Source organism: Haemaphysalis longicornis, unplaced genomic scaffold (genome assembly GCF_048455015.1).
Source record: "Haemaphysalis longicornis isolate Haplotype H1 unplaced genomic scaffold, Haemaphysalis longicornis Haplotype H1 scaffold_2, whole genome shotgun sequence".
Taxonomy (NCBI): domain Eukaryota; kingdom Metazoa; phylum Arthropoda; class Arachnida; order Ixodida; family Ixodidae; genus Haemaphysalis; species Haemaphysalis longicornis.
The window spans coordinates 194,123,610-194,150,858 of record NW_027526295.1 but is presented as its reverse complement, the minus strand read 5'-3'; the positions used below and the strand labels follow the sequence as shown (position 1 = coordinate 194,150,858).

Sequence of the window (27,249 nt, the reverse complement as noted above, 5' to 3'; positions counted from 1 at the left end):
TTTTTTAGGTCCTTGACCTGTTTTGAACAAAATGATATTTTGGGGGGGGCCTTTTTAAGGTTAAATTGAAAGGCTTGCCTTTGACATCCACAGATTATTGTCATCGTGGTTATGAAGAACTGAACAAAAAAAAAAGGCTTTTCAAAATAGCTTTCAGACTTAGACTTAACAGATTTTAAAGTCATAGGTGTGAAAAAAATGCTCTGCCCAACTAGCATGCCTTCTGTGATTTGATGCTGGCAGAAATGGGTTCCACAATGAAAATTTGTTTTAAGTGCATTTCAGTTTATTGTTTACAGACATTCATTGAACATTATTTACACAGTCTTAGTTGCAACAAATAATTTAACAGACAAAAATTTCAAAACAGCTAATAGCCCTTCTGACAGAGACATTCCTCCAAACTCGCAATCACAAACAGGCATCCAATTTCATTGCTCCAGGAAATCCACAAGGCACATGCACACATACGATAGAATAATAACAACTATAATCGTATTAAAAGTGAAGTGTAATACTTGAAGGAAGAGAAATCCGCCAAATGTGGGAGCTCTGCACTTTCATTGATAAAACCTTTGCCTCCAAAAAATAAAGGAGCTACAACAAGTACGTTTGACAGATGCCAAATGCGATGCATATATACAAAGCCCTTGTATAAAAGCAGACAAGCTGTTGAATTGGGGGGAAAAAATGAAGAAAAAGCACTACTTCACGACTCTACAGAAGAACAGCTTCACAGAATATACTTCATGTCCAGGGACATGCTGTGATCGCTATGGATGTTGTTATTCAATTTATAAGAGCAACAAAAGTACAACGTTATTAAATATGTTCACAAAAGCATTCACTCTATGTCAGTCATGTCCACCATATCCATCATGTCAGCACACCAGATGAACTCTACTATACACAGCATCAACCAATAATAATAAGATGACACAAAGAACCTACCAAGCGTGCCGGTGCAAAAAATCAAATGTCACTTCAAAACTGTGCCAATTTCAAACGAACTTCACAACTGTGCCAATTTCAAATGAACTTCAAAACTGTGCCAATTTCAATTTCAAAGCCAATTTCAAACGAACGCCTCGGCAAGAAAAAGAAATGCAGACCCAACCACCCCTCTACACTGTGCATTCGAATAAACGTCCCTTCGATACTGACTGCCAAAACTAATGGGCTTGCATTGGAATGAAAACACGTCAACATTTTCTAAATGTCGTCTAACAACCTCACTGCGCTACCATCTTGCCTTATTATTACACTCTACTGAACCCCTTTAGACAACTAAGCCATGTCACATGAATGCATAAAACTGGTCAACAAAAGCAGAACAAAATTAGAACAAAAGCAGCATAAAGCACAGCAGTTAGGACTTGGGGAACAAGATATAAATAGCGCTGGTGTCATACCGGATTCACCTTCTCTTATGTGTCCCGCAATACCTACTTTGCACTTTCTACTGAAATCACATCGCCTTATAAAAAAGAGCAAATGAGGGCTGTTTGTACCTTAAAGGGAAAAAAAGAAAAAGAACGTTCACTGTTTCGTTTGCTTTGGAACACTGTAGCTGTATGTGCTTCAAGTAAACAATGACGTTAAGATCATAGTACAAATGACGTTAAGATCATAGTATACTGCAGAGTAGTTCCCCCTCTACTTTCCAGCCGTAGCAGTAACCAACAAAGTAAAGTAGAATGTTTCCCACTTTGTGCAGAATCAAGTAGATTAACGCGCACGCTTTGATTGCGACAGTGACTGACGTCGGCCACGACAGACTGCACACACCACTGTGCAGAATCAAGTAGATTAACGCGCACGCTTTGATTGTGACAGTGACTGACGTCGGCCACGACAGACTGCACACACCACAAAGCCATTAAAACTCCTGTGCAACATTCTTGTGCAACCAGAAGCAGCACCCAGACAACCAGCCAGGCGTGCACTTGGCAGTGATGGCAGTTCTAACGTCTTTCTATTCACCGTAATATTTATACACTTCTGTTACGTTTTTGTGCGAACAATCATCACAACTCCAGACCAGTATCCATCCCCCCCAAAAAACAAGCACTTGCCGCATTCAGCTGGTGCGGAGCCCCTCGAAAAATTACTTCGCAGTCAGTTGCCCCACAGGTAGGGGGCGGAACCTCCTGCAACTATGAAGAGTGAAAAACGAGTGCTACTAATTTGTATGCCTGTACAGCTGTGCTCAAGTCGCACAATTGCTTCCCCACTGCACCTACAGGAAGCTCTCGCTTCATTTACGTGATTGTTGATATGTGCGAATGTGGCCATTTTCGAGATTTATTTCAACAGTTGTAGAAAAAAGAAAAGAAAAAAAAAACAACTCAACATAATGCCACAAGTAACAAATTAATCAAGAAAGGTCAGGGGATTTGCCACAGGAGATAAAGTGAGGATGTCAGATGGCTACAACACGCAGCGCGACAATTTGCAGCCCCCTCAACAGTGCCCCACAACAATTCTTTTGCTCGGCACTGCTAATATAGGCAGTGCTGCACCTTGCTCTGAAGCAGACTTTAACAAGGAATTCAATATGAAAAAGTGAAAGAAAGCTGTAGAAAGAAAGAAAGAAAGCCATTTATTGTTTCACGTGAAGAGGCAAGCCTTCCACGGGCTTGCACGTCACTTCCTCACACTACCGCTAGCTTCAGTGGTCCCACCACATTAGGGTCAACGAAGCATTCAGTGCAACCGAAGGAACCCTTGCCAGACATCAGGCACCGAACGCACAAGCTACGAACAACCACTGCCCATTACCATCACTCCCATTGCAAACTGGGCTCTAGGGTCTTGGGTCTAAAAGAAACGCACACGTTAGCACTATTTTGCGATTGCTAGCCAATCAAACTTGCATGAAAAGCAACTTCCGTAGTTGTTCTTCCTGAAATGTGGAAGTAATCGCACCAAGGGCAGAGTAACTGAAGGACTTTGTTCCCTCCTATGTGCCGTTTGCTATCATGCTCTCCAAGACACTGCTAGCTCGATAACACAGTGCTTCGAGAAGTGAGTCGCCAAACTAGCCCTGGACTAGCACTCTCCACAACCACCCCGTTTTAGTACTAGCTGCTGCAGACTAGCCCTACAGCTCGAGTAAGCACCTACCAGAGTCCACCAAGCGTCCATGTTTGCGTCATATTTCTTTTTCTAAACATTTTCCTCGGAGCCAGCTTCTAATGCAGTGAAGCCTCCCTAGTAAAAGCAATTTCAAAATTGTGGATGCAATGGAATCGGCATTATCTCCCACAAAGCAGGGTCAGTTTGAGTCGCCCTACATAAGGTGCAAGTGCAACTTTCAGCCTTCAAATAATCTTTTAAATTTGTTGCAAAGCAGCATTCGCACAAAGCATGTATGTGTTCAATGACAAAAATGAAAAGAAAGCACCTAGAGTTGTTATTGAGGAAATTGTTTCTAGAGAAAAAATGCAAAAAAAAAAAAAACTAAAAGGTTAACGATTACTATACTCTCTAGTGCGAAATTTGTGCGCAGCCCGAACTGCAGTCTTCTTGGTCACGGTGCATACCTGCTGCGTCTCAGGAAAGGATCGCGTCATCAGCGAACGCACGGCTGTACGCGCTACCTCTGCCGTTATTCCGCAGCGCATCGCCGCCACTGAGCGTGTTGTTGCAAATTGTGTTTGAACCTCCCACCCAAATGTCACATGGTTCAGATGAGCCACACAACGAGGAGCATGTCTCACTGCCTCCCCCTCACACTTTCGCCAAGTGTCGCCACCGACGAGCATCTCATGCGGGGTCAGCACACTGCCCTCCCTTACACACTTTCACCATACTTTCCTCTGCTGCTTTCTTTCTGTCTTTGCCAGCTCGTTTACACCGCCACTGCTGCCGCCGAACCACAGTAACCGCTGCCAAGTGCCGCACACTAAAACAATTAGCACGCCCTTTTGGAAAGAATCGGTGCGGCAGTGAAGTGTTTTCTAAGCGGGCATATAACATGAGCCTGGCTTAAACAATGCATTGCGGTTAATTAGTTAAGTGTGTGGGCTCAAATGGAGGCTTACTGCACGGGCACTAATCAAGAAGTGGTCGATTTAGCTGCTATGGTAGGGGCCACTGGACGATTCTGAGTGGTACTGCCAGAGGGATAGGCACAAGTAGATTAGAGGACCTCCACAACACTTTTCTTTCAGGTACTCTCTGGGCACTACGTCTGTCCTTCATGCTGCAGACAGATGCCAAAAAAAAAGAATGATCAAGACTGGTGCAAAAGAAAGCAAGCCCTCAATTTTTGATTCTAGAAATGCAAGAAAATACGGCACTAGCAACGTCACACCCAATGTCTCCGGATACACCAGCACACATTGGCTGGGCATACAATATTTTATAGGTGCCATAGAACTGACCAAACGAGCCTGTTTCATATCTTTTAAAGAGGTCATGAAGAAAAAATACAACTTGTTTTAATTTGAAAGAACAAGGCTTCAGTACCTCGTTCAGCTCCAATCTAGCCTCGAAAGGTGTCTTTTAACCGAAAGAACGCAAGACGGATAAAAAATTTTCAAACTTCGCGCTACACTGATGTGTTATGGACAGGAGTGATGTCATACAGGCAAGCCTTAAAAATGCAATTTTAAGTGTGTTAACTGCCCGTCAGCATACAAGTGATGCAATGAAACGCATCTAGAGGCACCACTACAATCGTCCAATCATGTGTCTTTGCTATGGATTAGTTTGGCGGCCACCAATTGCATTAACAAAATTCTGTGACTCCGTAGAAAAGTTGTGATTTGGTTGTGATTGTGTAGAGGCTGTGATTTAGAGTGGCTATTTTATTCAGCTTGTTGAGTAGTCCCAGCATAAAGGCGTTGAATAAAAACGGCGATAGTACCGAGCCTTGCGGCGTCCCTCGGTTTCCAATTTCAAATTCAATCGATTCAATGTTTCCAACCACTAGGGGGTTGCCGTTCTGTCAGAAAGTAAGTTTCCAATGTAATTGTAAACTCTTTTTCTCATCCCCAGCCTCTCCAGGCCCTCCTCTCCAGGCCCTCAAGAATTGCCCCGTGGCAAACATTGTCGAATGCTTTGGTAAGATCAAGACCGAGAATCGCCCTGACGTCGAGCAAGGAGCCGCTCTTGCCGTCAATTATCTGGTGTTTGATGTGTAACATGATGTCCAGAGTCAACAACTTCACCCAAAAATCCTGTCAAGGTGCAGGGGTATAGTTCATTTTATTCCATGTCATGAAGTTACGGATATGGATGGTCCTTAGCTGAGGCTTCTAAGTGTAGTTTTTTTTCCTGGCATCGGTATCAGGACTATTCTAGCCGTTTTCCATTGGCATGGTGCGCGACCCGTCTCCCAACATTGGTTCATATATTTGGTGAGTGCCTCAATGGATATGTCATCTAGGTTATGAATCATTTTATTCTTTACGCCGTCAAGACCCAGGGTGTATTTAGTGTGTAAGTCATGTATTGCAGTGCAAACCTCGTACATGGTGATGGGTTGGTCTAGCTTTGGGTTGCCAATACCCTCGTAGTTCTTGAGCTGAATGTTAGGCCATGTTCAGACTACCGACACAAAAGCCATATCGTGGTCTATGGACGTAAAAAAACGGCGTGCCATGCAGTTCGGTTGGCTGAGACATGAAATGACGTCATTCTTTACAGGTATTTTGTCAGTTGCGGCAACAGACTGAAACCGGCCTTAGTATTTGTCCCAACACACCCGTCCTTAATTTCTTTAAGTATTTCTGCATCAGTGCCTCTGTGCTCATGCACTAGCCTTCCCGAGTTTTGTGGTTGTATTGTCTTACTTTGGTTTGGGTCAACGAGGCTGCATAAGATATTCCACGTTTGCAACAACCCCATTTGAAGACCCATGCGCTCGCAGACCTTGCGCCAGTGTTGATGAGAGAGCTGGTTCGCATAGTCTTTGATGTCCCTACCCAGCTGTGCGTTCGCCTCCTGAGCAGTCTGTTATATTTGTGCTTTTACAAACGTTTCCATCCTTGCATCCCATATGTGCAGGAGTCGGGCGTCCGCACAATGGGGAGCTTGGCTTTCCTCCAGAACAGTCTCTGTGGGGCGTTCGTAGTGTCTGTGGAATGCCGGCCATTCATCTATATCCGCGATTTCCATTTCGTCATCTCCCGTTCATAGTTCTGCCTGCTGGAGTGGTCAAAACATGTCCCATTTCGTTATTATTCTCTTTCCCCTTGGTTTGGATGAACCTGCTTTTAGGTTGATAGAAACAATGTAGTGGTCGCTGCCCACACTTTCATGTACGTTGTTCCAGTACGCAACGGTCAAGTTTTCTAGGAAAGTGAAATGCGGCGTCATATCTACGCTAACACTGTCCGCAATTTTTTTTACTGTAAAATGCTCTCTTCGCTCAATTCTTTTCGTAAATAGGAGTGGTTTGGTATGTTTTGGGCACATTTAGAGGTGAGGAAGTGCAAGGCTTGTAGTACCTATCTTGGAATGAAATATTGCTTTCCAAGCTAGGCTGGCACGGGTTTGGAATTTTCAAAACACCAAATTTTGCACTGTTCTCACTGGTCCCCCAAACAGAGCATCAAGGCTAATGGGAAAGTAAGCAGCAACTATTTGATTGTCAAGAAATGAGCAGCGTTCCATTCGCTTGTACTTTTAATTTTGAAAATTTGAGTAAGCAACTTTTGTATTTCTGCAGCGATCCTGGTCATTCTTGTCATGTCTGTCTCTGCAAAACACAAAGAACAGATGTAGTGCCTGATAGCAGCTATATAAGCCACCCCATCCTCATAAGCCTCGCCCTTGCAACTGGTAATTTCTATCTGGCACGATTCTGCTCCTGCGGATTCGAATTCTCTAGGTAGACAACTCCTGCACCCTTGTTAAGCGCTGCATGTTATTATCCGGCACGGTTTCAACTAGTTGTGGAGCTATGCACTGCATACATTGTTACCATTGGCTTGACATCATAGCGAGAGAAAGGAGGGGGGCAGGAGATGAGCTGGCTTGGTCTTTTTGTCTGCTTTAAAACAATTAACTTCCAATAACTGTTTTGGGGCAGGACCCTGATCTGGGCCACACCTATGTGCTGCGAGTTTGCTAGTGAGCACCTTCAGTCACGAACATAAAAATAACCAAAACCGAAAAAAATAATAGCCAGCACGTTAGGAGAATTGCAGGGGAACTGCTTCGCCCCCCTCACTGGCCTTTTCGTCAAACTTACTCCTCAGGCGAGGGATTCATGGTCTTTCGCTCGGCTCCAACATCTGCACTCCTTTGCAGCTAAGGAGGGGACATCTGCATCGCTTATACCAATGTGAAAGCGTTAAGAGCACCTGGGGGCTTCCACTACACCTGCGGGCAGTTATTGAATAGATTTCAATGTATCAATAACAATTACGCCAATTTTGAAGCAAACTTTAAACAATTATTCTAGATAATATGGAAAACATAGCAAGTAGTGGCAATTCACCAGTGACTTTCTTGTCCTGCTCCTGCTAGATGAAAGGGATTGTGCAATTAGATTGTGCCTCTTGTTTCTGGAGGCTGCCAAGAAACAAGATTGTGCAATTATAGTATAGTGCCTCTGGTCCTGTTTGATTGCGTCACTTGAATGTCAACATTAAGTTAGTTGTTAGTTAGTTCAGATGTGTTCTTAATATATCCCCTACACTGTCACTGCTGATGTTGTATAGCGCATAATTTTAAAATTTGACAATATTCCTTCTCTTTTTTTCTTCGTGTGAAAAACTTTTCGAGGCGGGAATGGAGTTGGGGAAGTTACCAAGGTCTAGTTCTTTCAAGTTAAAACAAGGTTGTATTTTGTCTTCATGGTCCCTTCAAAGAGAACCTCCCAGCCAAAGCCACACGAAGGACGGCAACAAGAACTGACTCGTCAAACAATTTTGGAAATGATCAAATAGCTTTGCATAGAAATCTTGCAAGCACTAATCGCCAGTGTTCTGTGGCCATCAGGGGTTCTGTCACCACCAGCCACAAGCCAAGGCTAACAATCCAGTACAGGAGAGAAGGCAAGAAGCATCAACTTACACCATTTGACCACTCTGCTGCTAGGGCTACCAAGCTGCAAAGCTATGACCAACACCACGAAAGGCATGAAGTATTTTAAGTTCAGAGCACTTTAGGCGCTCGCCTTGTTGTCGTAGCTCGCTCGCTGAACCCAAGTAGAGCAACACGGCATTCCGTCGTAGCTGCTGTCGTCGCGGCATGACACCCAGAGGCTTCAAAAGCCAAGCGGTTTCTTTAGTCATAAGCGTTCGAAACTCGTGAACCGCTGGCACTTGTCCTACATCTCCCCGTTGTTTAGCGCAAAGAAAACTGTAGGTACATTTGAGGCAAAATATACGTAATTAACTGGCAGCGCCCACGTTCATTTAGTTAGGAACGCTCGCTGGGTTGGTTTCTACGATAGTAAGTGAAAAAAGGTGGCAGCACAACGGCGGCACATGCGGAAGGAGAAGCAAACACAAAAAGAACAGAACTCCCACTGGCGCAGTTTCAGGCAGCGGGCGAACGAGCACTGCGAAGGCGGAAAATCTGAATTGCATTGGGTGGTAGCAGTGAGTGGATAACGGCGCTACAGCCCATTATGGTGAATCACTGCTCTGCACTTCCGACAGCTTTCACATTGAGTGGAACGGCTTTTTATTTAATTTTTTTTTCTCGTCACATTACAAACGGGCACTCCGGCTTTAAAATAAGGTGACTACAATATTTTTCTGATTACTCTCCTACGCTTTTCGAGACCGTTGTTTCGTAGCAGCTGTTTTTTAGTTACGTCTGAAAATTAAGTCTCGGCGTAAAAATAGAAAGCAAGACCTCAGTGCCCCAGCCTAGACCACCACCGTTATCAAACGTTTGTTTGCTAAAGCTGCAAGCTTTCGTTACTGCATTCCAGTGTGATGCCCCTTTTCATTTACGTCCGCTCACCAATTCCTCTTTATTTTTTTATACCTCTAACCTACTCTTTAATCTATAGTTTTTCCACGGAGTCTAAAAAAAAAAAAAAATTAGTGCGTGGAAGATGAGCAGCAGCCAACAACCAATTTTGATTGCATACAACGGTAACCTGCAGTGAAAGCCCACCTTTGCACTGACTGGCTAGTAAGTGTCGCTTGTAAGAGATTTTTTGCTCCTGGTAAAGAACTAGAAAAAAGCACAATGTGCCATAAACACATCGCCTGTGATCAAAGGGGCTATAAAGACAAACCAAAATTTTGGCTCACTCAAAAAAACTGCCTCGTTACAATAACACTGATACTACTTTTAAGATAAAATTAACTCAAGTACCTAAGCTATATGATGAGGAAAACCGAGAAAAGGCAGCTTCTTTCCCACACTACAGTTGTTGTGTAGCATCAAGTCCTGCTAGTGCGATTGGCTTTCACGTTGCTAAGCGACTGGCTTATAGGTTTTCAAAACGAGCCATCTGCACTTGAAATTTAGTGTGTAATAATTTTATAGCAGTAAGAATGGCGGGATAAACAGCATAAGTCTTGAACAAGCCAACGCTGCCTGTATAATCCTTTCCTAACGCGTGAGCGAAAAATGGCCAAGCAGCCACTCTCCTGTTGCTCTCTCCTACCCTTTCCCGCTCCGTAGCCTTCCTACGTGCTTTCATGTCCGCAAGCCAGCCCCGCTTCTCGGAAACTACGCAAAATAGTTGACAGTTTTTCCACTGTTCCCCAGGCAGCGCTCCCACGCCTTCGAGGCAAGCTGACAGACACACGCTGTAGAAGTGGGTGCAGTGTTCGCGACACGCAAGCAGTGACGTAAGGCGTCTGCCAGTGCGCGCCACATACCGGATGAGTGCCTGAACTAAGCATCCCTACCGCTCCCATTGGAAAGCGGGCGACGCGTTCGGCAATGTTTATACAGGCGGCGTTGAACAAGCACATAATGCTACGTACTGCATACGGCGCTACTGATCACCAGTGCTGTGAAACACCATCACGCACGGTGCAGACAAGTTTCTGGCACAAAAACAGCTGCATAGCAACACTGCAAGTTACGTGACCCGGCTTGTTGCGTTACACCCACTGTTTCCCAAAGTGATTATTAAGAACTGTAACAAAACACAGCATATACAGGTTTGATCAGAAGTAAACAGAGCACCGGACTGGTTACCAAGTGTCAATGCGGTGCCACCCAGAAAAGCTGTTGGTAACTAGGCATGTCTTGGCATGGCCTCCTGTTACTTCCGGTTCCTGTTGGACTGCAGCATCTGGATGCTGTATGGAGTCATTATACTAACCCTCCGTTTGAGGAACCTGCCTCGAATACATTGCTGCTGATGTCACGAAACATGCAATGAAGTGGAACAACTGAGGTTTCAGCCGTAACTGTTGAATTTCTCAAATTTCTCAGTGCTTGTAGCCAGAAAAGCACTGAGGGCACTGTAAAACATGAAATTGTTAGAACAAAACAAAGTTGTATGTTGTCTTCATGGCCCCTTCAACCTGTGCACCTTTCTTTCACCCCCCTCTATCATTTGCCTCCCTCTCTCTTCACAAAGCCAGCAGAATGCTTGGAACACAAAGTAGTGCAGTACACAAAATAAACGTTAGCGACCAAACCACAATAGCCGAAAACACCGTCACTCCCTGCACACTAAATGCCAGGCCTGGGGGAGGGTGGGAGGGGCACTCTTTTTCTACCAAGCAATCATTCAAATGCCCCAAGAAGCTGCCAGCATGGGTGCAAATGTGTCAACACTAACACCTGCTCTTAAGCAATGCATACACGCAGGGTTCCAAAAAACGAACTCTAAATCGCAGCGCATGGTGCATAAATAACAACCACTAAGATGAAGAGCTCTGGGATTTTGAAACCAAAAAGAAACACTCTACGCAGTTCCTGGCCACCTATTTGATTGCCTGGTGATAATTACGCAGCACTGTTCACTTTCAAACAAGTGCACAGGGACCTTGCTATGCTTCCAAGGATTAGAAATTTCAACAGGATTCTGGGAGCTGCTAGATGGAACTTGATGCAGATGAAGAAGTAAATCATTTGAGACGGCATGCAACTCGTGCAGAAGAGCAAATCGGCCACTACAAGCAAGACCCTGTGTTGTACTATAAATGCCAACTGCTGTTGTGGACGTTCCTTTGCTGAGGCCATGGCCTGCTGAACGTTGATGTGAAGTGCTGCTAAGCAGGCACCGCAGTTGTGTACAGCTGCGACTTTGGCTGCAGCTATGCACTTTGCTTAGGTTGAGGATCCGGCCAGTAAGCCTGCTTCATGAAGTGTGTCCAGGGTGTCCTTATGGTTAATTCAGCTGTCACTGGCATGCCTTTTTTCCCCCTTGAGTAGTCACTCTTTTGGGCTGTAGTTCAATTGTTGGTAACTGAATAGCCAGCATACTCAGGCTTTTACGTTCAATCAGCTCGCATTTGGTCTTGGAAGGCCAGATACTGTGGCACAAACACTTTCCTCGTCGGCTGCCGTTATGCGTGCACATGTGGCTGTCCCTGTCGAGGGAACAGTGACATCACCAGCTGCCAGTGCAAGCTTGCCTAGCAGACAGCAGGCGACGCGCTGCTTCAGCAACTGTAGCCAGGACTGCACCTGTGCAAGTGCTAGCCAACACAAGCTTTCGTCGAGCCTTCGTGCCTAGCTGCCGCACTGCCAGCCAACCTGCACACATGACAAGGCGCTAGTCGTGGTTTTGGCCCCGGATGCTGCCGAACTGCTAGCCCGCCGCCCTCTTCACTGTCGTCAGTAGGGCCCTGGGTGCTGGTAGGCCGCATGCTGCTGCCCCCCCTGGGGCTGCTGCTGGGGACCGCCGCCAGAGAGCTGTCGCTGAAGCTGGGCGACCAGCGCGGCCGTCTGCTGGTGCTGCTGCTGCTGCTGCTGCTGGTGCGGCGGTGGGGGGCCCTGCTGCTGCTGGTGCTGCTGCTGTTGCTGCTGCTGCTGCTGCTTGAGGGCCAGGAACTGCTGGTGGTGCATGGAGCTGGCCATCAGGCCGGCCGCACCAGCAGGTGGCCCCCCCGGTGGCGCGCCCCCGCCGTAGCCCCCCGGGATCGGCCCCGGCCCCGGCCCCCCCGGCCCCTGGGGGGCCGGGGGACCACCTCCTGGTCCACCACCAAGGTGGGCGCTTCCACCGGGGCCGGCCACCAGGCCGGCACCTCCTCCACCGCCTCCTCCTGGACCGAGCCCGTACTGGGGCCTGGGGGGGGGAGGGGATCGCAAACATCGCACGAGGCACGTTTATCAGGCCACTACACTGCAAGTGCAAGGCACTCTTCTCTTCGTGAATGTAGTGCAGCGAAGCAGTTACGCTTACCTTGGCAGGGTAGCCAAGGACTGTGGTACCCCCAAAGTACTCATCTTATGCCTCATCCTGTTATTATAATTAACTTTAGTTTTGTCACACAATGTGGCACATGGTGCTGTGAAGACTGCCTATAACTTTGCTTTAGTCATACAGTTGACATGGTAGATTAATGAAAATTTCAAGCCTAGTGCACACTACAATCAATTAGGCTAGGTAACTAGGAGAGGAGGAGGAAGGGTGCCAAAGCTCGGAGGCACTTTTACACAATCGCTGAATGATGTCACCTGTGATACCACTCGGTAGGCTGGCATAGATTAACTGATGCCACTGAAAATGAAAAAAATTTGAGAGCATTGTGTGCTCCCAATCAAAAATAACTGTGCACGAAATACAGAACAACGCTATTTTACGGCAATAAGGCCCTGGTGCAAAATCTTGGGGCAGCAAAAACAACAAAAGCTAAGGATACGGTGCCATCACTGTATGGCACTGACAAACGTGGGACGTTATTACAAAACAAACATCAGAAATTCAGTACTCCAACGCCCAATCCTCTCACTGGAACACCGAACCGAAGGTTAGAAACAAATCAAACTGTGAGCATGTGACCAAGCAATTGTTTGTTGGTCTCGACTGCGAATGGAAACAAAGCAAATAAATAAAATGTGCGCTTTGTGGACGAAAAATGTGAAAGCAGCAGTATATTTTCGTGGCCATCACCTTGAGTTTTTGGTCCCGACCTGAGCAAGACCCCCCTCACCCCTTACCTTCCGCCCTATATTTAGCTTGGATTACCTGTATACACTTAAACCTTGTTATAATTAAGGGGTGCTGCAATTATCTCTTTATAACCAATATTTCGTTACAGCCTTAGCGGGCATTTATGTAAATATTTGGCAATTTACTTGCCCAAAACAAATAGCAGGCGAAATCGCATCGCGCCGCATGGCAGTACACAACAAAGTAACTGCAATCTGGAGATAAAAAGGGACTTTTGCACGCCTACTTTATTGCAGTTCAGAATACATAACTTGTATGTCAGAGAGACAAGGAAGTTTGCAATTGAACGTTGATGCATCTTTTTTATACGAACGACAGCTCGCTTATTTTCGTGCCCGATGTGACGGCTTTTATCACAGCCCTTTTCACGTCTAGCGTTTTTCGCTTTCCGCCTGGCCCATTCATGCTGCTCAAATCACGCGTGCAGTGCAATAATAGATGAGGCTGAAGCAGTTAAAAAAAAAAAAAAAAAAAGAAAGGAAACACGCACACAACTTCAACAACGCAGCTCCCACAGTGCACGATGCCAGGTGACAACAGTTGCAGGCGAGCGCGCTTCGGCAGTGAGTGCCATGTGCACTGGCTGTGTGCTGTGCGCAGTGAGAGGAAGGAGGAGGCAATGGCTTTGCCTGTGCGTCCTCCAGACCCACACCTTCCCCACCCCACTCCGCTCATTCACACCCACCCACACAATCTCGACTCCCCAACATCCTTCTCTGTGCGAGTGCCCAGCAGACCCCTTTCCTCCCCCCTCCCTCTGGGAGCAGGCACTGCGCGACCCGGAGGCATCGAGTCAAGTCTTGGTGACCACCCGGGCCCTGGAAGTCGCGGCGGCCCTCTGAACCACCCACCGCCCCCTCCCCTGATCCTTGGGTATCAATAAAGTTGTTCCTCTCTCTCTATCTCTCTCTCTCTCGCGGGCGCAGTGGCATCCGGCTTTGCATGCGTTGTGGGAGTGTGCATGGTGGGAGTTTCAAACTGCTAAAAATACAGTTTTCGCCTTGAGCGCCGTCTTAAATCCGCATTGCGCACTGCCGTCAAATTGCTTCAAAATTTTATTTTCGAACAAAATTTGCTCGTTATGTAAGCAAATTTTACATAGCTGAAACGAGGTTTTAAATACATTGATTTCCATGGGGACTTTCAAGGGAAATTCCGATTTGCCTGTTATGGCCATCTCATTATAATGACGTTTAAGGGGGGACGAGGGTCTTAAAACTAACTTTTTTATTTATGGGTAGAAACTTATGAAAATTTGCACACTGATGTGCTTTTCTCTGTAGATTTCAAATATGCAATTATATTTGAGCTGGTGCTGTTAGTTCAAAAGTTATCATACAAAGTCTAAACCGCAATTAGGTAATTTCTTACGCAGCTTTAATGAACTTTCGCATTGCATTTTGTCGCTTTTAATTACATGAATGGATAGCCAGAGAGTTCCCATACCCGATGACATTCTTCGTTTTTCTCTAAAGTCACGGCATCCTAAAAAAATATGTCAAGTACAAAAAATGGCAGTATTGGATATTTTGGCTCATCAAAATAACTGCAAGTCATCATTTATGCGTAGCCTAAACAGAAAAACTAAGAATGTCATCGGCTGCCTCAGGCTGTACTGAAAAAAATGGTACCAAGATTGACCTTATGAAGCAAAAATAAGTTTCCAAAAAGCTGCGTAAGGCTGAGGGAAGTGACCAAAAATATGAAACTGAGAAAACTGCATTTGAAGTTTGGCCATGTGTTATGAGATGAACCATCAGTAGTGTAGCTTCAAAATTTCCCAGTAACAAAGACATGTTCTTCCCATTTTCAAATCTGTCTTTGGATTCCAAAAATGTCAACTAGAACTGGAGATACAAAAGGCCAAGTAACGGACCCCAACAGGAATTCAGCAAAATTTATCGACTTCGAATCTGTTGGCATTTTGTTAGCGTTGTGAAATCTGGTGGTGTCTTGCTGGCGTCGTGAAAACTGCAACAGTCCTTCGTGAAGTGCCATCATCTATTACAGTGCACTGTGGTACCCAGAATATTGTGTACGGCAAAAGTGTGAGGGTGAAACTTGCTTTAGGTGCCCCCCTTTTTTGTTCTTTGGTGAGGCTATTTCATTCGCGGTTTTTATGCTGGAAGTTTGAGAGGATACAGGGGTGGGACACTGCGCAGTGCGTTTTCCGCAAATGCATCATGTTGTTGGCCCTCAAAAGAGCCTTTTGGGGAAAATAAATGTAGCTGGAAGGCAAACTTTCTTGGCCTCAGGGGATAAACCCATAGACGCCTTTTTCCTTCAAGCCGTGCATGGTGCGGCTATCTCCATCGGACATCACGGTTGTGTACTGCAGCCCATTCTTGGAGAGCGAGCGCTTGAACATTATCAGGGCTGCCTCTACCTCCATGCGTCCTGCACCACAGTCAATGTTTCGCTGACACTCATGGTCTGCCAGCCAATCTTCGTAGCCCTCATCTGAAGCTTTGGGTCTGATGGTGCAACCTAAGCAAAAGTTAGAGAGGACTACATGATCAATCACCAAGCCGGTGTACACTCCAATGATGCAGCCCACTCCAATGTGTGACAACCGTCCCTTTGTCATCCACGTGCCATCAAACATATCATCTATGTTGTTTGGCGGCTGACCAAGGTGTACAAGTCCTTGATGGCACGCACACTATCAGCTTCAGAGGCTGCTGCAGTGTCCTCGCAAACCTGAACCACTTTCCTCAAGTGCGCTTGGAATGTCTTGTGGTGCAGGCCTCTGTGGGACAAGTTCATACCAGCACAAAAATCTGAAAGAGCAGTCACCCCCTTCCCCATGCTTTGAATACTTTTCAAAGCCCTCATATTCACTTCAAAAAGAGTGATATTGCCAGATCCTTCGGTCCTTGGCGAGGAAAAACGTTCCACACGGTGTTCACAAATCGAGCACGTCACCTCGAGCTTCACGGCGAGGCCGTACTGCCGGTCAGGCTTCCTCAAATCCGGCGCCGCCAGCCCGCACTTGCCGCACCTGACGTGCGCGAAAAGGTCCTTCAGCATTGCAAAATCCACTAAGACAAAATCTGTGCCGGATTCTTCCTCTGAGTGCGCCAAATCCACTTCAAGGAGGTCGAATTTCCGCTGCGTTGCTGACTTAGTCTCCGTTCCGCGCTTGACCTCGTCCGCGTGTTCCGTACGCGCGGCGATCTCCTCCGCCGTGTAATACCTCGTGTCAAGCCGGCAGGACGTGCTTGGACCAGGTATGGATTCCGGAGGTGGTTGGTCAGGCGATGGGGCAGGCGAGGCAATACGAGGCGGCGAACGATTCTCATCCGGCGGAGTCGAGCGGCCCGAAGTCGCACCACGCGACCTTGGGATAGGCGGACGACGCTTTCGCTTCCCGGGCGCATGAAGGGTCATCTTCTTCAAACGTACGTCTCCTGGCATCATTCACGAAAGTACGCGATGGAAGAATTAGAAGAAACTGTAAAAAAAAACTGCTCTAAGCGAGCGCTGCGCCAGAAGAGCGGACTCCGTCAGACGCGCGTAGCAGACGCCATGATGGCGACCGCCATGACAGCAGTCGCGCCGACCAATGGGAGGGGTCGTATGGCGAACTCAAACCGCGCGCGCCCGCTCTAGCCAATCAGCGGCCGAGAAGGTGCCTTCGGAAAACTGGCAAGGCCGGTCGTTCTACTCAAGCGACGCCATTTTGAGATATCGCAAAATGCGCACAAAGAAACAAGCTTCAAAACAAGACCAAGATGGCGGCGATCGGTCGGCTGCTTCGCCCGCGGGGCGCGCGGGAATTTGAAGCAACTTTTGCCCAATTCTGGGCATTTCGTGGCCCTCGAGGCGTTTCAAAACATGATTTTAGAGTATTTCCCGATGGAATTTCGCGTTGATATTTTGAAGGCAGGTGCTTGAAGGTACAATAATTCCAAAAATTGGATTTTCTCAAAATCGATATTTTGGCCATTTTTGACCATTCTAAGACCCGCGTCCCCCCTTAACTGTATCAGCAATTTACAGAAGGTTTTGCTACAAGAAATGGTTACAGCCGGACAGACTGCATTCATTAAAATCACACTGACTGCTCATCCTGGTCTGCTCCGCAAAGTATGCCACTAGAACCTCTGGTATGCCATAGCATCTAATTAGAAGGCGCGTAATCTGAAATCCGTCCTTTTAACACAAATTTATCAGCAATAAAAGCATCGTTTCCTGCCAAACTGAGCAGTAGTAACGTATAGAGTGCCAAATCTTTGAATAAAGCAAAGTTGTAAGTTGTCTTCACAGTCCCCTCAAACATTTCCTTTGCAGCATGCCACAAGCACAGCTTGAGGATATTTACATCTGTTTGAAGCTTCATACCCCTATGAAACAAAGTGACCATGGTATATATTAGAGACCTACTAAAAAATGAACTATGTATATAGTAGAAAATTTTCTCCAACACTGATACTTTATGTTGATGTGACAAGCAAAGCACTAGGAGTAAGTTTACTCACCATCAAAACAAACCTTTGTGCCGTCTACTTCACAATTGAGAGAGGAATTACTCTGAAAATACTTTGACAGGTTTGGGCATGTACAAGCAAAGCATTTTTTTTTTTGCACCAAAAGAGCTTGAAAGTTCTACTGTACCGTTTGAAAAAAGAGACGAGCTTTTTCCCAACAGACTGGGCATTTCACAACAACAACCGAGAACCCCTGTGCAGCACTGAATTCACAAAAAGTTGCTAGCTGGCAGACATGTCTTCGCTAGAGCACCACAGAACCATTATCTAATTTACATCCCAGCTACATTCAGCAGCAAATAGCTAAGCCATAAAAGAATGTTAGTCAATGTTATTTTTTTCTGCTGTTCTCCTCATTCATGCTTCTTGTTACCCTTCCAGCACCAGTACTCTCACTATGAGCTGCCTTTAGTAGAGCCTGGTCGACACATCCCCATGCAAAAAGTAAACGCTCCAAAAATGTGTCGTCAAAAATATTCTTAAACGTCCAACTTTACGTGCAACCATAACTGAAATGCTAGGCAATTTAATATAACTTGAATTAATGACTTACAGTAACAATACGTACATTATTCAAGTTACAAATACTACTTACCTTATTTACTCGCGTAATCCTCGCACCCCTAATGTGAGCCACCAAAACTTGGATTTTTTGGTTCCTCGCATAATCCTCGCACCCCCAACTTTGCAGCGGCGAAAGTTGCCTGCTCCCGAAACCCGCATGGTGCACGCGCTCTCCCCCTCCCCCGCCGCCTCTCCGTTCGGCGGAGAGCGCTGTTATCCAAGGCCATCCAGGCGCCCTAACAACCCGCATGGCTACTCCCTAACAGGCGCCCTAACACGCTATTCGCACTGTACTTGAGCCGGTTTCGCGCATGTTTCGCGTGCGTGCAACTAGACGGTGTTCGCGCAGCCCGCTGTCATGTCGTCGTGTCGCCGCCGTGGTCCCGCCGTTGAGCGGCAGCAGTCAGTGAGACTCGCGTCAGTGGTGGATGGCTCGCTGCCGTTTTGAGAACTTTTTGATCTAATTGTTTTGTGCTTGGTGCCGCTTCGCCATGGGGAGGAACGCCAGCTACACTGCCGTTTTCAAATTGATAGCGAAAGAGTACGCGATCGAGCACGGCAACCGTGCCGCAGGCAGGCACTTCGGCGTCACCGACTTCAACGTGCGTTACTGGAGTAGGGCACGCACATACGACGAGATAGGGCGCGCGCCAGAAAGCAAAGGCGGCAATTTCATGATCGCTGATCGACGGAAGACTGTTTACGTTGTAACTAATAAAATAAAAAGAAATAGCTGCTGTTGGCAACACTGAGCTTACCTATACAAAAAACGACCGCTACATTTAGCGGAATTGGCATAAGGCAAATTGGCAACACTGTGCACCGGATTTTTTTTTTCCCGCATAATTCTCGCACCCCTAACTTTGCATTGACTTTTCTGAAAAAAAGTGTGAGGATTATGCGAGTAAATACGGTATTATATTACTGTAAGACCTCGTTAAGAGGCACTGTTACAAGAGACACTTGGTCATAAGGGACATTTAAATGAAAACAGTCTGATTGGTTTTCGTATGTCTGTCATGTTAGCAATTTTGCATACAAAAGACCTTGATTACAAGAGACTTGTTTCCTGGCACTAAGAACCGGTCGGCTTGTTGTTCATGTCAAATGTTTACAGCGCGGACACACGAAGGACGAAGAAGCAAGTTACACCACAACCACTTGTGGTGTAACGTTCTTCTTCGTCCTTCATGTGTCCGCGCTGTAAACATTTGATTTGATGTTACCCAGGTCCCTTGAAGTGCCTTTTGTAATGAGGTTTTAGTGTAGTTTCATATGGCGTTAGTATTCAAGTATTCACATTGAAAACTAATGCTTATACTTCCTAGTTTACTAGTTTATATCAAGGATGTCTTTTGCAAAGTCACAATACCAACAGGAAACATATCAACTGTGCTGCTCTGCATTATTAAAGCAATGCATGCACAGAGGTGCAGCAGCAGCACTCTTTCTATAAATGGCACGGTGTCACATCCTTCCCACGCTCGTGAGGAGAATAACTTGCCCCAGCTTATAACGAGAGTACCGGTGGCAAACGTAGGCAGAAGCAGCCCCTGCACACAAGGCCTCGCGAGGCAGGCAAGCGAAGCTTCGTTTGGCGACACAGAGCATTCAGCAGCGGGGATCATGCTGGCGGGCATGCAACCGCGGAGCGGCAGGAGACAGCAGCACACGTCACGGCACAGCCACACGGGGGTTCAACAAATGACCTTGGAGGAAGGACAACAGGTCAGGACAAGCAAAGACGGCTGGACAAGACAAGTGTGCCCAGACGTTGCAGGATGCAAGCATTATACGGGGGCAAGCGTGCTGTATGACGATATGAGAACCGCAAAATGATGTTTGGGGCCCCTCGGCAGTGACAAAGTCCGAGACCTTGAGTTTCGTCTAAAGTCTGTCAATCCCCTTCACATCCTCCCATTCCCTACCCAACAATATTAGGAGACAACATTTCTCTCATGGGCTCGGGCACACAGAAGAAAAAGGGGCAGTTTTCTCCAACACAAATTCATGCGATTTGCCGTAATGCTGAGCATTTCAAAGTCAACCTGTAAAACGCAATCTGCGCTCATCTTAAAACTAGACTTACGGTTTGACACTTCAGTGCTTCAGCGTGTGCTTTAGTTTGCTCTAAAAGCGATAAATTAAAACCTTATTCTGCCATAGTTAATGCCCCCACCTCAAACATCAAACGGCCACTGCCGCTGATAATTTTGCTCGGGAGGGTTCGCCTGTCTCAGGCCTGTTACGACTTTCAAACTTTTTTCTTTTCCCCCCTTTTACCCCAAGATTTTAAGTGCAAGGAGCATAACAAGGCAATTACTGAGCATAATCTTCACAAAAAAAGTCCATATTGTGGATTTACATACCAAAGCAACACCTGGGTTATGAGGTACACCGATGTGGAGAGCAGCACGCTTCTTCAGCTAACCTGGGGTCTTCAACGTGTGCTAAACTGCTGTATGCATAAACATTTTCGTTTTTTTCTTTCCATCCGAGAAGACAGGCACCGCGGTTACATACCCGACCTGCAACTCCAATTTTAGCAGCACAAATCGTATGCAGGTCTGGGCAAGCGGGAAAAGTACGCAACACCGGTGTCAGAAAGGATTAGCGAGCCAGAAAGCAAGGGACTGTGAGCGAAGAAAGCAAGGTGCATGCTCGAAGACTTTCAGCCCAAACCTGATGTCCCTTTGCTTTTGATTAGAGGTTACGGAAGCAAGAAATCAGGAGGCAATTACTGAAATAAGCCAGGCAATCCGAAGACTCCTAGGAAACATGCAAGCAACAAAAACGCAGCTTCTGCAACGGCCACAAACATGAATAAAAAGCTGCCAGTGCCAATGCACTTGTGGAAACTGCAATGCAATGTCACCCTTGATGCCTGCTGGGTGAACGTACAGAAATAGTGCACGGATGTGGACAGAACACTCGGCCTGTCGACTTCGCTTCAAAACTGAAAGAAGCACAAACGCGAGACCTCAAAGTAGCTCAAAGTGTGCATATACAACTATTTCATCATTAAACACATGTCCACCTGATATGACTAGGTATGCACTTGGCAGGGGGCTGAATCATGTTGTATCTGGAGCAGAGATTTATGAGGGACTGAATGCAACACAGCAGCTGTGGATAAGAGATTCTAGGTGTTTGCAACCTTGCCCACTTTTGGGGCACTGCAGCCACACAGGGGATAAATTCAATCCGCCTCTTTCACAACCCCATTGCGCATGCGCAATCCCCTAGCGGCCAAGTCCCTAAGCAGTCCAGTAGGGGCAGCAGACGACATTCCCCACAGTTCCCGCACAAGCGGGAAGGGGTCGTGGTTGTATTTACATCGTTTGATTTTTTGTGTGTGCTCGTTGTGCGCGGAACAATGCCCACAACTTGTGCTGCGTTCCGCTGTAACTCGGAGTGCCGAAAAGGGAACGGTGTCGGCTTGTATCGCTTCCCGTCGGCCGCACGCGATCGGCTACGGCGGCTTGCGTCGCTCGCGTCAGCTCGGGTGTTGGGAACATTAGGCTTGGCATCCTGGCGGATATTTGATCGCTGCTATCTGTGCAACTGCAAATAACAATCCGCAACACAACTTTTCACTACATTATCATCCCCTTTCTCGCATGTGGAACTCCATTTAAGTTATAACTGCCGTTTGAGAGATCGGTGACCGAGACATCTGCGTAGCCTGTTTCGATGCTTCCGCGCAGGTATCGCCATCTCTGGGCCGCTCGGCGCAACGCGCGCCGCGGCGACCGGTCAGCGTATATGCTTGCATCGCGGCAGATATATCTGATCGCCGCTTTTAAAATAAGCCCTGACAACAATCCCTAGCACAATTTTTCACCACACTAACACCTACTTTCTCGCATGTGGAACTTTTTAGCGATCAGATTGACAGAGCAGCGACAAGCGCGGTTGCTACCGTGGTCTGCGCCGGTTCGAGCCGCTGAGTGCGTCGAGCTGGCAGGCGCGGCCGGCGTGTGCGCGGACTGTTTCCGAAGGCAGAAAACGCTTCACGATTGCTTGCTTTATCCATTTCTTGCGAACAAAAGCGCAGAATCTACAAATTCAGCTCAGCGATCATCGTAGTTGACCGTGGAGCAAAAACAGTGGGCGGAGCGACGCCGACGACGCATCTCATGCGCGCATCGGGCCGTCTCAAATTCACGCGTACGACTAGTCGTGGCGACAGTCGTAACGATCAGTCGCATGCGAATCGCGTGTACCAATCGTACATGTGTCCAGCGCTTAAAGGCATTTTGCGAACTGCCGGCCTTTGTTGAGCTGGCGATCGCACTTCATGCCAGGCGACTCCAAGTACTGCTCGCTCTGCTACTCGGCCGGCACACCGGGCACACGGATCTGTCCGAGATTTCTTTGCCAGCCCTCATTCAGTGATAAGAAGCCGCCTGGTATTATGTGATGACCAGGGGCTGTCATCTTAAGGCGTTATAACACCAACACAGAAGAAAAACTTCGGCTGCTCCTCGCCGTAATGTGGGATTGCCGTGCATACAACGAGAACGCAGCCGGAGGAAACGCCGGCAAACCAGGCAAACCCTACGGCTTCAACTTCCGCTAGGCACGCTAGGTGGCAGCACACCGCAATGAAAGAGGCGGATTGCACAAATGTGAAGAGTCTCCTCAAACTTTTCACTACATGTCTACTCGTCAGATTCCCACAGCAAAAAAAAAAAAAAAAAAAAAAAAAAAAAAAAAAAAGACTGATACGGCTGTTGTGATAGAGATAAGGTACTGCAAGATGTGTCCCCCAGGTGGCAGTTGATGCCAGACATCGCTTGGTCACGTTGGCCAAAGCAAAGGCCTGGCCGCACCTCCATCTCCCCCCCTGCTTCGAAAGGGAAGACGATTACGCCGAAGGAGAAGAAGAAAGAGCGGTTGGCCCACCTGTTGGGCAGGTACTGCTGGGGGTTGGGCATGCCTGCTGCGCCCATCATGGCCATGCTGGCGGCCTGCTGCTGGGGGGGACCTCCTCCTCCCATGGCGGGACCGCCCCCCACTGCCCCCCCGGGGTTGTAGCCCTGGCCAAAGGCCGGCTGGCCGCCTGGGCCCATCATGCCGCTGCCGGGCTGGGAGGGCCCCCCGGCCGCCACCCGGCGCTCCATCAGGGACTGGGGGGGGCCACCACCCCCGTAGCCCCCACCACCACCATAGCCACCCTGCTGGCTCATGCTCCCTGGTGGCCGGGGAGGAGGGTGGAGAGGGGGCAAGAACGGCCGCCAGACGGGTGGAGGACGGGGGTGGGGGAGTCATCGCCAATGCGTCGGAGGGGTCGGAGGGGGCGGGGAGAGAGAACGGGGGACAGAGGTGAGACGACAACAAGCAACGCGGGGGAACTCTGGAAGCAAAAGGCAGCGCTGGCAAGGACTCAGACGAATCAAATGACAACACACACTTTTCCAATCCTGGCAAGACGACCGGACACAGGATTTGAGAGAGGGAAAATAGGTGCCACTGGCTGTGTGATTGGGCCCAATAATCTAGAATGCAAAGAGAAGCTCCCAGTATTTTTTGTTTCTTCAGGGTGCCAGCAAAACCGAGCAAGGCACCAAGCGGCTACACCTTTGGTCTGTAAGCGAGGGCGTAAAGTAACAAGCCTGCATTCGATGGTTCTGGTGGACCAATGGGTGACAAGACCCTGAAAGAACCGCTTGATTGCCAATTAAGGGTGGCCGTCACCTGCAAAGCATTTGAACAGTGCCACTGATGTTGAAGTCCCCATTAGGGATATTGAGGTCAACGGGCGCAATTAGTTGATGATTGCTAGCACTCGTGGCACCAACGCATTTACAAATTATCATTTATCAGGGTCGAAACCAAAGCTCAACAGAGGGAGAGAGAGGAAAAATAATTTAAGAGGTTTGTCAACAAACACTGCAAATATTGTGACACTAAGGACCGTGTCTATCTTTAAATCCCTACACAGCTTAACCTTTGAAAGCACTTTTTATTTTTTAATGAAGACCATGATGTGAAAGTTGAACAAAACTAATGAGAGGAACCCAGCACCTGCCTAAATTCTTTAAACAGAGAAACCACCTCACACACACGAGAATAGCGTAATTCAAAACGGGCTGGCTCACAAGCATTTCGAATAACTAGCGTAACGACTGCCTAACAGGTTTAAAACTGGTACGAACAACAGCCAACACTTTTCCCTCTCTCAAATCTCCTCACTTCGTGCACACAGATAAAATTTGATGTCGGACACAACACGAACAACTCACACACAACAGCCCTGCCTTCCGCTGGTAGACTTGCACATTGAACCTTGGGTCTACACCACGAGCAGGTCTACCTACACTGAAAGTGATGCAACAACCACCAAGCCCTCAGCAGACTACCATATTTCGACTTGTTTTCAAATGACAACTCTGGCAATTTCCGGTCCTAGTGAGGGTTTCTTTAGCCAATAGGCAAGGGGGGGGGGGGAAGTGGGGGCGGAGGGGATATGGCAATTACGCCAGTTCGCTAGCAGCAGCGCAAAAAGCAGCAACCCTGACGTGGCCCTGACCCAAGGTGTAATGCAAACAGCACTCCCGACACAATCACACGATACCAACACGTGATACCCAACGACACTCCCAACACAAAACAACCCGCAAGAAACAGAAAGCAGGCTTTAACCAACCCACACCAACAAAAACACCTGAAAAACAACCACCAAACCAGTTCCAAACAATGCCCCACTCCTTCCGAATCCAGCATTCAACAAACGAAAAAAGAACAGAGAGGGAGAGAGAACAGAAGGACCCTTTGTAACACAGAACTCACACAACGTTTGTGTTGAAAATCCACGACGCTTCACTTGGCTGCCTCACGATACTCAACCTTGTCTAGGCACAAAAGAGGTCAACACATTTGAGCAAGAGATTCCAAAAGGTTCCCCAGAAGAAAACATAAAAAGCCCTGTAGATGTGGGCGGGCATGAAATCAGGTGGCGTTGGTCAAGCAAACTCCAAAGCAGACTCACCGCAGGCTGACTATTGCAGCTATTTCAAGTTCTCACACAAACAACAGAAAAAAAGCAAGGTGCAAACAGGCTGAATGATAACTAATACCCGTGCCACACGTGCACAAAAATGACATTAAGTGTTTAAGGTCTTAAGATTCCGAAGGACATTAATTTGGCAGGCTGTGCTACCCACAAGAACGCAAAGGCATTAAATGTGTTAGGCATGATGGTGATCATGACCAAAAAGAGAAATTCACTCATATTTTAGAAGTTTTTAAAGGTGTTGTGCCACCAAACTTTAAGTCTGTAAAAAGCCTGCTGCAGGCTTTCTTTGTATGCAAGGACCCTCAACACGAAGTGCTGGGTACAGCAAGCGCTTAATATATATTTTAATCGCTTCTAGAAAGTACCTAAAAGCTCTTCTGGAGATTGGGACCCATCGCTAGCGCCACTAACCATGACGTCAGTGAATTGCCAGCATAACAAAGTTTGTGACGTCATACCACGTTAGCGACTCGAGTGACGTCAACGTGAATTCCAGTTGCCACAGTTTGTTTGGTCGCTTGGTCGTATCAGACACACTAGGCCGATACAACCGCGACGGCGACGGCGACGCGACGCCGACGCCGACGAGTCGCCAAACCATCGGCCAACTGCCGAATTGCCAGACCGCGTTGTCACACTACGCCGACGGCGGCACGAACACATCGGCCGATGGAAAGTCGCCGTGTGTGACTGACTCGCCGACCGAAGACGCGTCGTCGGGAATCGGCCGAGAAGAGAAAACTGCGCCCCGACAACACTCATGCCGCAATGAATGCAGCTCTATTTTCTTAGTTTCTGGAGTGTAATAAACTCAGTAAGGTCCATGAAGCCCATACAACTCAACACTAGCGCTAATGCGATCCGTATTTTGGTGTTCGGCGCTTCGGTTGTGTTCTTCGGTGACGCCGCTACCCCGGAGCTGCATATGCGTATGCGATCGGCTCGCCTGCAGAAAAAAACTCCCACCTCCCCTCACGGGAACCCCTGTGTAGATGCGACGCATAGGGGGTTCACGTTGCAGTGTTGGACAGCGGAGGAACGGCGCTGGAACGATGGAGCGGAGCGGCGCAGGCACTGCGTTTTATAGTGCGCATAACGGTGAGGGGACGCGCCGGCGCCTGTGCGTCTGCCGCGGCTATGATGCAACACAATCCACTTTAATCCAATCAAAATCCAATCTAAGCCAAGCCAAGTCAAGTCAAGCTATCGAATCCAATCCAATGCCCCTCGCGAGAGAGTGTTCGCTATCGGAGAGGAGAGGGGGTGAGCGGCGGAGAGCGCAGCTGGCACAGCGAGGAGAATGGGGGAGGGGTGGACGCCGACAACGCCGGATGGATGCAGGGACAAGTCGAGTGAATGAGATGCGTTCGCATCTAATATAAGGTCAGTTTCGTGCAGAAGAAGAGTTACGTAGGGTAATTTGGGTAATAAGAGATCAATATCGGCCAAGGTTTTTAACGTAAAACGTAAAACCAAAGTACGGCAAGCACTATCCCTACAGTGCAAAATCGCAGTCGCAGCCGGGCACACTTATTTTTGCGAGCGCTTTCGCGAAGGAGGTAAGCTATTGCGGTAAGCTATTGCGGGGGCTTCGCGGAACCTTGTTGCGCAAGCGCTATTTAAGAAATTTCAGTTTGCCAGCCAAGAATTCTGTAAACTAACTAGTAAACACCGACGTACGACCCGAAGGATGGACCTCCATCTAGTACACTGGCTATTTCGCGGAGGGTGACCTTTTGTGCGGTGGCGCAGTGGTCTCACGCGTCGCGCCCGCTCTGTCAACGTTGCGGGTTCGATTCGCGACAGGGACACCTTTCTTTTTTCTTTTTCTTTTTTTTTTGCAGTTTTTTAAGGGGCATGGTTTGCATATCCAATTGCATTTCCATAGTTTGCATATCCATGGTTTTCATTTGTCTGCATCCCAGGATGCAGACAAAGAGTTCGTGTCGGAGCTGCCGTGGCTTGACATGACGAGTCGGCGTGTGTACTTCCGTGGTGAAGCACGTGTGTGCAGGAAAAGACCCCGCAGTAAAGTCGCAGCGTACTGCAGTGCCGCATGGTAAACACACGTGGCAGAGCGTCCTCGCAACACTGTGACGTCACTGCTTGAATCG

The 27,249-nt window shown here is 47.7% G+C and overlaps 1 protein-coding gene across 11 annotated transcripts in view; it reads right to left on the bottom strand.

Annotated features, from left to right (window-relative positions):
- Positions 1–264: 264 nt before the first annotated feature.
- Positions 265–27,249, bottom strand: part of LOC144169729 (mediator of RNA polymerase II transcription subunit 12-like protein) — a 114,383-nt gene continuing 87,398 nt past the window's right edge. For 9 of the 11 annotated variants that reach the window (XM_077699046.1, XM_077699050.1, XM_077699048.1 and 6 more), the window contains 2 exons: positions 23,023–23,311; positions 265–12,172 (listed from right to left, as the gene is read on the bottom strand). In XM_077699046.1, coding sequence (XP_077555172.1) covers positions 11,722–12,172; positions 23,023–23,311 — 740 coding nt within the window. In that variant the 3' untranslated portion in view covers positions 265–11,721. The remainder of the gene's footprint in view (positions 12,173–23,022; positions 23,312–27,249) is intronic. The other 2 variants (XM_077699052.1, XM_077699053.1) reach the window with 1 other exon arrangement.